The sequence below is a fragment of the Cinclus cinclus genome, chromosome 6, assembly GCF_963662255.1.
Source record: "Cinclus cinclus chromosome 6, bCinCin1.1, whole genome shotgun sequence".
Taxonomy (NCBI): Eukaryota; Metazoa; Chordata; class Aves; order Passeriformes; family Cinclidae; genus Cinclus; species Cinclus cinclus.
In genome coordinates, this window is record NC_085051.1 from 50,469,969 (window position 1) to 50,482,082 (window position 12,114).

The following is a 12,114-nucleotide window of genomic DNA, read 5'->3' on the forward strand; positions in this document are numbered from 1 at the left end:
GCACAAGGCCACTCTGGCATGGTAGAAGGGAAGGCAGGGAATGCACCAAGACCCTGAAGCACGGTGGCCCCATCAGAAGTAGCACAGGCAGCACGGACTGACAGTCCATTCAGAATGAGAAATTTCCTTTCACACAAAGATGAGTGGCATTCCTGGGTGATCATATACCAAAAAAAAAAAAAAAATCTCCTGTTACCAGCAGCCTGAGAAATTCCCTGGACGCCCCCATCGTTTTGCATCCCGGGTCACACTTCCCGTGCTCCGCTGCCCCGAAGCTGCAGAGGGGTTAATGGCTGGAACAAAGTGACAGCACAATATGATTCCCGGATGACATTCCACCCTCCCTTCCTTCAAAGTCCCTTCTCTCCCTGGTGCATCTTCCCGTGCCCACGGCAGCTGTCATTGCCACCAGGTCTGATGCTCCAGCTCCTCCCACGGCCCTGCTGGGACAGGGCGACCTGGTGGCACTCTGGCAGCAGCCCCAGGGCTCCTCGCTGGCCACTACATTTCCTGGAGGCACAAAGAAGTGACCAGCGCCAGCTCCTCAGCAGACCACACTTTCTTGCCACCTACTGCAGATGATGCCAGACCTCTGATATCTGAGCATGGGACACCACCACCGGAGCCAGGGAGCACCCGTCTGTGTCCTGTGTGCCCGGCAGATGATCCAGGCAGTGATGGTGCTTGGCTGCTGTTGTTCCATGCCTACCCTACTGTGCAGGAAACCTGCCAGCATCCAGCTCAAACTGAACCACCAGCTCCCTTCTTGGGCACTTAAATGGCTGCACGGTCCTGCGTTCCCAAAGACACAGTGGGCAGCCCTGCAGCTGCAGGAACCTGACAGTCTGCCACCAGGCACAGGAGAAGGAACCTGTGGAAGATTCCTAGACAGATCCAGCTCTCCAACACAACACAGGTCCTGGCCACTGACAGGGAGTGAGTTCAGAGTCATCAGTACTCTGTATTAGCATTTTCCTTATCAGATCAAGGGACTTTATTGCAGATGATAATCCCCTTTGGCATGACTTAATTCGCTGCCTTTAATCATAGACAGCAGCTGGTCATGTAAACATTCAAATCCATGAATTAACTGCTGGGTCCACACAGAAGCCAGACAGAGCCCGTCTGTGTGTCTCAGCCACCTCCTCCTGCATCTTCATGGTGTCCCCAGCATGCATGGATGTCTACTTAAGTAATAACAAGGACTTACATGGCGCTTTCTGATTATTAAAGAAACCATTTAACTTTCACTGCTTTCTCAGCAAACATCACAGACACCCAACAAAAGAATAGCTCCTCTCTCTGGCAGGCGTGACAGAGTGCTGGGCTCTACGGGAGGTGCAAGGGAAGGGAAGGGAAGGGAAGGGAAGGGAAGGGAAGGGAAGGGAAGGGAAGGGAAGGGAAGGGAAGGGAAGGGAAGGGAAGGGAAGGGAAGGGAAGGGAAGGGAAGGGAAGGGAAGGGAAGGGAAGGGAAGGGAAGGGAAGGGAAGGGAAGGGAAGGGAAGGGAAGGGAAGGGAAGGGAAGGGAAGGGAAGGGAAGGGAAGGGAAGGGAAGGGAAGGGAAGGGAAGGGAAGGGAAGGGAAGGGAAGGGAAGGGAAGGGAAGGGAAGGGAAGGGAAGGGAAGGGAAGGGAAGGGAAGGGAAGGGAAGGGAAGGGAAGGGAAGGGAAGGGAAGGGAAGGGAAGGGAAGGGAAGGGAAGGGAAGGGAAGGGAAGGGAAGGGAAGGGAAGGGAAGGGAAGGGAAGGGAAGGGAAGGGAAGGGAAGGGAAGGGAAGGGAAGGGAAGGGAAGGGAAGGGAAGGGAAGGGAAGGGAAGGGAAGGGAAGGGAAGGGAAGGGACTGCCCCGAACAGAAACACAAAGTCAGGACATTGTTTGCAACTGGATGTCATTACAAACAGGAAGGGTGTCTTTTCTCAGCAGGGAGCTGGTCGCAGCCGCAGACTCGGGAGATTCCTTGGAGCATGCAGAACCGGTGAGTCAGCCTCCCCCGGCAGCGCAGGGGGAGAGGGGAGCGGTCAGTCCATGGGTTGGTAACAGCGCTAGGCAGCTGGGATGGGTGCATCTGGTAAAGTCACCACCGACAGCTGCAGCTGCCCCCTCGGACTGTGAAACCCTTACCGACATGACATATTCAGAGCAGTTTCAGCCCGTAACCACCTGACACAAGCAAACAGAACAAGTCTGTCGGGACAGAGCAAGCCCACACAGTACCAGCGGATAAGTGCACTAACTCTGACTGACTCACAGGGGCACTGTCAGCGTAAGGATTTTGAGAGGTGATACTGCTTTTGATAAAGGAACGTCAAGCACGTTTGTTTTCAGAAGGAAACGGTGGGCATTTTTAAGACTTTCATGATTTTGAAGCAAACCTGATTTGGGGATGATGCAGGTGAAAGCCTCTGAGTGGGTAGAGGATGCATGCAGGCACAGGAGGATACCTGTGTATTGCATGTATTGCACATCTGTATTGCCCCTCAGGTCTCCATTTCAGCCTGGCTGCCCTTCCAGACCTGCGGCAGAGCAAGGATCTGTTGTGTCCCTGCCTCTCCCCCGACCCATTGCCAGCCCCACACAAAGCTACATGAAAAATGAGCATGCAAACCTACGGCAGATCCTCAAAGCACATGAATTTTTCTTGCTTCCTGCGGTTACCTGTAAGGGCGGATATGGGCACAACCTGTCAATGCCTCTTTTTGCTCATCAAATCCCAAAACTTTGTCACTGCCAAACTTTGTGCTGGTTAGCTGCCTTGGGGAAAAAAGGCACCCACTGCTCAGAGCCTCTGCAATAGCAGCAGATGAAGGGCAGCTGCTTTCAAAAATGGATTGGTTTGTTCTCAGCAGCTGGTGATACACCCTGAGGCTTCACCATAGCACTCCCTGGGTCATAAATCCCAACAAATCTTTCATTTTACTTTCTCTGCCGCAGCTACTGTTGCTACAGCAGCAAATCAGCCACCTTGAATTTCTCTTTTTGTCTGCTCAATAACACCCTGGTGTATCAGTGAAGCCAGTGGGAAGGAGCTGCCTTCTGCCACACTTCTCACACTTCTCTCAGTCATTGCTTCCCCCCACCTAAAAAGGCACCATGGCCATCACTGATTTGGGAAAGTCAGAAACCAGCCTAGAGTCATCCTCTGGCACACACCAGCTGTGTTCAGCTCACCTGACAGCTACAGGGGATGGGGTGCAGGGATAGGAGAAGGAAGGAGACCATCAGGGCACTGCACAGAATGGGCTTCTGAAGCAACAGAAAGGGCTGAAGACATTTTGAGAGGGTGCAATGAGATGCTGAAGACTCAAATGCAGTCCTGGGGATGCCAGAGGCACTGGGCAGCCAGGGATCCCCCTGCCCAAGGGCTTCATGCAGCACTGTGAGGAGCTGGGGGTTCCCTGCTGGCAGTAGAGGGGTTGCAGTGCTGGGACACTTTGAGGCCCTGCTAAGGTCCCCAGTGCACCAGGTGACTCTGCAGGGGCAACCAATACTCCAAGGATTCCCCTGACTCTTCTGGGTGCACCTTCAGGACATTACAATGAGAACAGCATGGTGATCTTTTGCCATTTCAAGCTTGATTTTAAAAGTCAGGATGGCTTTAAGAAGCTGATCCAGTTCTTCTCCCTGAGAAGAATCCCATGCAGCCTGAGGAGGGACTATAAGACTTGCTCTGGGTTCCCCAGTGAGACCCAAGACCAGGCTTGGGCCACAGTTAATCCCCTTGCCTACACCAAGTTGGTTCAGGGGTCAGTTTTGTCCTTCCTCTGCAGGGAGTTGAGGGAGAGATACCGAGTTACCTTCTCACTTTTCTTCTGCCTTCGCCCTTGTACTGAACAGGATGGGGACCACTGTCTTTCCAGCCAAAAGGGAGAGACAGGACTGTCATTGGGGCTGGAGTTTAGCTACTTTGTGCTTTCACATCACCTCTCCTTGCCACTGCTCTCACAGGCTCAGCAGACAGCCAGCACTTCAGCCAAGGACTCATCATTCCTTCCCACTCCATCTAATGGTTTCTCTTTACACCTACAGACCACAAACATTTGGGCTTGTTTTTGTAATAGCAAGTGTGCCATCTGGCAAAACAAAATACACTTCCCCCGAGTATCTCCACAAGGCAGAGGCACAAAATGTGACTCGTGACAGCATGGTGGGAATCAAGGGAAGGGGCTGGTGCTGCAGCCAGGCTGCCAGAGGTATCTCCCAGGCTTTGCATCCTTCAAGAAGTGGGCACTGGAGAACAATACAATCCGAAACAGTGTCAGGAAGCCAGAGACTCAGCAGCCCTCAACTATATAACCACACTACTACTTCTTTGCATTTTCCTATGGTCCCTGTTGTTTCTGGAATAGATTTAGAGGGGAACAATAAATTGTATCTCCTCAGTCTGGTCTGTAGTCTATACATACAGACTATTGAGAGAAGCAGCTTTGAACACTCTTAACAGAAATCTCACTTTTATCTGGAGATACTTACTGTAGTCCTCAGGGGCATATATAAAAGCTGGGTATTGGCATCACCAGCATTGTCTTCTCAAAAAGAGAGAGTTTGTCTCAGTTCTCACTGACTGCATCTGCAGGTACTTTCCCCAGGGATTCCCAGTTTCAGACCCAGGATGGTCTCCAGTCACCACCTACAGCACTGGCAGACACATCCTCCTGCACCCAGGAACCACTGAGGAGATCCTGTTCCTCAGCAAGGGAACACTACAAACTCAATACAAAAACTTAAAGAAAGGGGAGGTGATGATTATTTTAACCTAACCTGTCACTCACACCCACACACCTACAAACACACATTCACACGTTCACCAAAAGGTGGTCACCACGGTCACTGTGTGTGGCACAGAAAACAAGGGGCATCCACTAGCAAGTCCTAATGACAGCCCTGGCATCCCTCCTCATTGACAGCAAAGAAAAGAGTTCTGGGACACATTTTCCACATGCCTTAGGAGTCAGTGGTTACTACAGGCTGATCTTTATCTCAGCATCTTGCTTACTCACCCTCCAAAAACCCTAGGAAATCTGTTGCCTCCTTTCCATCATTTTGGTCGTCTTATCTACTCCTTCCTCTTGGAACCACAGGAAGAAAAATTGTGGTATGACATTGCTCCTGTTATCAGGGAAGCAGTCCTCTGCTGATGAGCCATCTGTGGCGTGGCCTTATCACAGCACAGACCTCTCAGTCCTGATGCAAACCACACATCCTGTGGTGTTTACCCATTTGTTTGCTGCCAGTCACATCTTTGGCCATCAGCACAGGCCAAAGCATCCCTCCCCCTACAATTCCTACTGGTGTTTTCACACACACTTTTCCACCCACACTCCCTACACACTAGCCTTAGTATTTCCATTACAAATCTCTGCAATTACTCCCACCAAAGGCAGGATTCCCACTATAAATCACATGAACACTGCTAGCAGATTCAAAATTTGAGCCAGCCAGGCTAGCTCCGACTGCTAGCAACAAGCTGGTTCCTGTTTAATGGTGTTCTTTGCCGATGTGGATAAATGGTTCCTCCAGGCAGCTGGTTTATGAGCTACTCAAGGTGATGGTACCTTCAGCCACAGGGCAATAAGCAGCCCTCAGGTCACTTCTCATGCCTGGGCACTGAGATGGGTCTGTGGCACAGCCACAGGGCAGCAGGAAAGTACATGGAAGTCTGCAGGGAACATGTGTCCACATGGCAGCCAGAGCACCCATGAAGAGGCCAAGAGAGAGGTGGAAGCTTTGGGCTATGCCTCAGCCCCCAAATGCATCCTCAGCTGTGCTGCAGGGGTCTTGGATGTCCCTCTGGATACTGGGGGAGTGAGCAAGCAGCTGTGCGGGGTTTAGTTGCCAGCTGCAGTTAAACCATGACACCCAGATGCCAGGTGGGTCGTGGAGTACTCAGCAGTGCATGGCTTACAGGTACCTCAATGACAGCTCTCATGCCTGGGACATCAACTTAACATGAGAGTGAGCAGCTCTGGAGGCTGCTGGCAATGGGAAAAATGGAGCCAGCCTATCCAGCTTAGTCTCATCCCAGGGAAATGGCACATCCCATCAGGAGCTTGTTGCTGCCTCCTCACGAGTCCAAGCCAGAGGAAATCACCCTCACCTCCCAAAGGACACAGTACTCTGGCACTCCATGAAATGATGCTGGGTGGCAGGTCCCAGAGCTGCAGAGGGAAAGATTGACCACTCTGCTATCAGTTCAAGCTAACATGTATATCACACCTTCCCTTGCAAAGGCCAGGGCCTTGTAGGTCAGGCTAACCCCAAGGACTGCTGTTCCTGGATATTTGGTAACCACTAGAGACTACAGAGCAAACCTATAGTTACCCATGTGTATGAAGCACAATGCACAGAGTGCAACTGTGAATGTCTTTTGCCTCTGCATCTTGAGTGGACACTGCTGTCCCTGATCCAGGACACATTAGAAACACCCAGCTGTGTCATTAACTGGGGTAAGTCAGAGCCCTGGAGAGCTGGAGTGATGCCTCCTTGTTACCTGTGTGACAGTGAGGGATATGTTGAGGAGCTTCCCAAAGAGTTGCACGGGCAATGCCGAAGATGAAACCCTGAACGGATGTGACAGCTTTGAAGCTGACACCAATTGTCCATCACTAAACCACATGAAACTTCTGCAGGCACAAAGAAGAATGATTTCTCACAAACTCATGCCTGCTGCCTATAAAAAGAAAAAGCCACAGAGAAACTCAGGTGCATCTAAATGTCCACTTCTGGGCATGCTCAAGTCATTCATTTGCATGAATTTGTGATCATTATCCTTTGTCACAAAAATAGGGTATCATGTCAATCCACAAACCAAAGGGATTTTGGAAGGAATAAGTAAATAAATGGCTACATAAGTATCTCAGACAATGTGGATTTGGATCCAAAGCTGTTTTGTTTTTTTTCTCTATCAACTTCCTGCAAAGAGGGCAGAACACAGCTGGGGTGACAGATGAAAGTGAATGTCACACAACACCCAGGCCTCTCCACAAATGCCAGGTGCCATCTCTTCCTTGAGGAAGGAGAAGAAACAGGGACAAGTAGCCAGGAAGGGCTCCAGCAGGCAGGACCATCTGCCACCAGCCCTCACACAGCCCTGGTGAGCTGTGGGGGCCAATGCTCAAGCAGAAAACTCTCCCATGCCAGCTCCCATCCCAGCTCTCTTCAGAGAGCTGCTGGACATATCCCAGCCTGACTGACAAGATAAACATAAAATCATGAGTAGCAGCACTCCTTGGGGCAACCAGCACAGGCTGATTGAGCATCATCAAGCTGGAACAAAGCTGGGGACCAAAAGCCTAAGCACCAGGGAAGCAAAGCAAAATCTCCAAAACTGTAAGGCTGGCACAGCCAGACAAACATCTCCAGGTTCAAGTCTCTCTGCACTCCCTATGAAGTCTCCTGTCTTTATACATGGGGCACAAAGCTAGAAAAGTGAATATTCACCTGGACAGTTTTATCTCCCTTTTTATTTGCTTGAAGCATCTCCATCCATCCTGCCATTTAGCAGGGATAGGAAGGGGATATACATCCATACTTATTTATGCAAACTTTATTAAATTATTATTGTGCCCTTCTTTACAACTGTAAGAGATACACTAAATCTACAAAATTATTTTTTCCCAATGAAGCAGCCAAGACATGACTGGTCCTACAGAACCTGCAACTCTCCTGATCAGTGTCCCAGACATGGAGCAGGGAGCTCCAGCTGTGCTGCCATCACGATTTTGCTCACATTCATAACACTCAGAGCCCGCTCACACCGGCACTCTCTGACTGTTTCTACACTCTTCCAGTAATCTGGAAAACAATATCACCATGCAAACACAGAGGCCCAAGCAGAGAGGGAAGCATCTGGAAGACAAACACCTGGCAGGGCTCAGGATCCTTAGCCATGCCTAGCACATGGGTGCCCTGGCACAGCAGCACAGATTCCGTCTTATGCAAGAAGCTTTAGTCAAGATTCTTCTGTGGTTTGAGAAGCAATGCAGGCAAATCTTAGGAAACACAAACCTCATTTGTGATACAGAAAACCCTAAGGACTTACTCACTGTCCATGCAATGCCAGACGCCTGGCAAGTTCAATCCACAATCAGGTTTTAAATGCAGGCACAGGGCATTTACCAAGAAGAAGTTGCAGGTGTAACAAGACCCACCCTAGATTTAAAAGATTCACAAATGGTGCCTGTCAGTTGACTGAAAACTCATGCTGAGAAGTTGATGAACTAAATTCAGGCAAAGATTAATGTTTCAGGGGCTCCCCATCCTCCCAGCATCTGCGGGCTTTAGCTGCACGTTTGCAACACCAGCTTCAGGGTGAACAATCACTAGGGAGAGCTCCCCTGTAACCTTCACCTGCCCCCTCCAACCATGCCCACTTTTGGAGAAGCCCATGGCTTTGCCTATACAGGTAAGGAAAGAGCTCTTACGTTTTGCAGGGAATCTTGGTACTGTGGCAGTGATGAGAGCTGTGACTCAGAGTGGTACGGGGACAATCCTTTCCTCAGAGTCCTCAGGTCCCCCGTGCTGGACTGCTGCAAAGACAACAGAAAAAGGACAGTCCATATTAATGAGAATGCAGAAAGCTGTGCCCCTCCTGATGTCCTGGCTTTTCCCATAACCACATCTGTCCCCTGACCTGCTCTCATTACTTATCCTCGTATCAACAGTGAAAGGGAACACTAATAAAATGTTTTTTCCACGTCCAGGCCTAGAGAAAACACCTGCAAGCAGTTGGAAATGAATTGTTCAAGGTTTGCTACATTAAGTGATACAGAAGGAAGGCATTTTTGTTTTGCCCAAGCTCCTACATGCTCAATAAAAACATTTGCAAATAAGCACATAAAAATTTTTTTGTGACTTCAGATTAAATCAAAATCAGCAAAAAATCCACAAACAAACAAAACAGAACAAACAAAAAATTTTCTAGATTAAGGGTGTGCAAGAAGTGCTACTATGATTCACCTAAGCTTGCAAAATGTCTGTTGACAGGAGCAGTTTCTTATTTGGTTACAAATTTGCTTGCACCCACAGGTCTTAAACATAGTCAAATAAATGAAGGTAGTCTATATGACCCTAGAAACCAGAAAAATACAACCAATAGCCTGCACTCACAGGGAAAGGAGCACTGGGCCTTAGGAGTACTGAATAATCTCCCTGGGACAAAGTTTCTGCCTTGTGTTTTTAACTCTCTGTGTGATCTTGAAACTGGGAAGAATGAGAAATGTTTCTCCTTTTTAAAGATGCACCCAGAAAAAGTCAATACACAAGTAGCCAAAATCAAAGGTCTGGGAGAATATTCTTTCTTTATCGCCAATAGACATCCTCATTAACTTTTCATATTTTCAAGAGTGTCAAGCAGTGCACTGTCCTCTACTTTAAAGCTAAAAAAAATCATGACCTTTCAGATATTTATGCTCCATTAAGACTTTTGACTCCCATTTGCTACAGAAATTATGTTTTCTACTTCAAAAGAACCAAAGAAAAGTTATTGGAGCAATAAAATTTAACAAGAGATCTCATAAATCAACTCAATTGCATATAAAAACCCCACAATAACCCAAAGGCCTGAACGTAACAGAGACTTTGGAGACTGTTGTTGTGCACAGATCTCTGGAAATATCAAAAATTAATTTCCATTTCCTGCTCAAAGAGAAGAATTGGTACACTCTGAGTGGATACATTTTCTATCAGTGTCAGAATTGTTTTCTTGTAGCTACATGGCCTGTTTTAGTTGACATTCAGCTTTGGTTATATTTCAAAATGTTGTTTTCTTAGGTTAAAATTTCTACACTGACCCAATGCTTTCACAACCATTCTGGAGCCCTCACCCTATCAACTTTCCTTTTACAAGCTGTGAAGAGAAGGGCAGTTCTCAAGAAAGCCATAATGAGAAATGGATGCTAGTCCTGTATGACCCAATCTGCTGGGAACTGTTGTGTCTCACATGGAATCAAGTGATACAGAATGAGTTCAGCATATCACATATCTGGGATTCCCCTGAATTTACAAAGAGAGAAGATGTGGCCTGTATTTCTTTCACGTTTCACAACAGAGAGTCAGAGAGACAGAGATCTGAAGGAGATAACTCCTTCTGAAGCTGAAAAGTGACTGCTGCAAAACTGAGTTTCCACTATTCCTGGGAGGTTTATAATTTCAAAGAAAGGTTAGCAGGTCACAAAGGAAGATGATAAGAAGACTTAGTTTACTTGCAGTGTCCCAGGCATCTGATGTCTCTTGGCAGTTATCCTGAAAGGATTTCACCTTGGCTGGTTGTGCTCCCACAGCCCTGCTGTGTGCAACCTCTTCTCCACTCTTGTGTGTGTATGGGGACACAGAAACCTCCTGGAGAGCTCCTGACACTCTGCTACCTACTCCCTTAAGCTATCAGCTCAGGAGCTCTGGCACTCTTCCCTGACATCTGTGATGAAGGGGCACTTGTGCGGCCAAGGGAAAAGCAGAATAAAACAGCAGAGGCAAAACATGAGGTTGTGTCTTTGTGCTGGAGACCCCAGAGGTTGCAGATCTCCTTGAAGTCTCTGCTCCAGAATGGGGTGTGTGCCTCAGCAGTTCAGAGGCCATGGATTACTCGGACTTTTGTAAACCACATTGAGACCCGCAAGATGCCACATCTTGCATCTGGTGGAGCACCAGAAATGTAGAAACAGGCCTGAGAAAGAGAGATTTGGTGGACATTTGTTTGCAACCTAGAAACTTGCTGTCTTGCCCCCAAATCTGAATGGGTTGGTCTACATTGGATTCCTCACATGAGAAATCCAATCCTAGATTGGATTAATCACATTGCAGCTTGTCCTCACAGAAAGTAAAAATGCTTTGCCCAACTAAGGAAGAAAGATAGCCAAACTGAAGTCCAGACAACACCCAGTATCACTCTGCTGCCGCTAAAAATACGCCAGTTTAAATTGATTTAATTAACTGCCCTATGCTCCTGCCTGGAGAAAAAGTCTGCATTAATTTAAATTTAGCTAAGATTGGTTGAAATTGTGTTGGTAAATACACAGATACAGTCAAAACTCTGCTCTAACAAGTGTTTATAATGGATTAGTTCTATTGCTTTTTTTAAAGCAAATCCTATTTAAGACTGCACTAGTGTGTGACAAAACTATTGTTAGGTTGTTTCAGTGGCTGCTGATTATGAATCTGACCTAATGCATTCAATTTGATGGAAAGATTCCCACTGAGTTCAATGAACATCAAAACAAGCTCTTAATTAAAGAACAGAAAGGAAAAAAGAGGGGAAAAAAGTAGGACAAGAACGACATCTAAGAAATAAAAATGCTGAGCAGAGATCTATCCAGAAAAGGAACAAGGTGTTTGGAGCAGAGAGTGGGTTTGCTAGGACAAAAAGAATGTTTATCTGCCATTATTTATAATATCAGGGATGGGCAGAGTAAACTTCTTCCTCCCACTGTCTGTCATAAAACCAGCCCCTTTCATGAGCCCTCCACTCAACACAATTTTCCTTCTATTTGGAAATGTTACTTTAATTGCTTGTGTTTTTTTATAACAGCATACCAATCACAGCTCTGCACTATTTATCTTCCCTGTACTAAAAGCAGATGTGTATTTTTTCACCATAGAAAGAAAACTGCTTTTTCTTCCTTTTCAGAATGAAAATGGTGCAGTGACACATATTCAACAGACCTCCCTAAACATTTGCACATTCCTTGGGTTTTGCTATCAGTGTTAGAGCTAACCAGGGATAGAAAGTGAATCCCTCATTAAAAAGCAATATGACTAATGATGCATCAGAATGAGTAGCCATTACTCCACTTAAACCTAAATTAAAAATCCTGGTATTTGCATTGTCAATTCACTCACAAAATGAAATCTCTTATTACCTTACCCAATTTTCATTACTGAGATGTAAGTGGATCCCAAATTGCTTTTCTAGTCAGAAAGACATTTTAGAAGTAGAATCCCTGATCATCTCTGTTCATCATCATTGCTGGAGATTATATCAACATATCTATAATAAATTATCCTTCAGGTAAAACCACTTCACATTTCTGGAGTTTCAAGGAATTTATCAGCAAAATCATTTTCATCTGAACTAAAACTCCATGGGAGCATGCAGTCTCAATTGAACTTTTACAGGAAATGTT

General features: G+C 47.0%; 1 protein-coding gene across 1 annotated transcript in view; it reads right to left on the bottom strand.

Moving 5' to 3' along the window:
• CCDC85C (coiled-coil domain containing 85C) overlaps nucleotides 1-12,114 on the bottom strand; it is a 107,365-nt gene that overhangs the window by 15,630 nt on the left and 79,621 nt on the right. Inside the window, exon 3 of the mRNA XM_062495578.1 lies at nucleotides 8,419-8,523. Within this exon, the coding sequence (XP_062351562.1) occupies nucleotides 8,419-8,523 (105 nt within the window). The remainder of the gene's footprint in view (nucleotides 1-8,418; nucleotides 8,524-12,114) is intronic.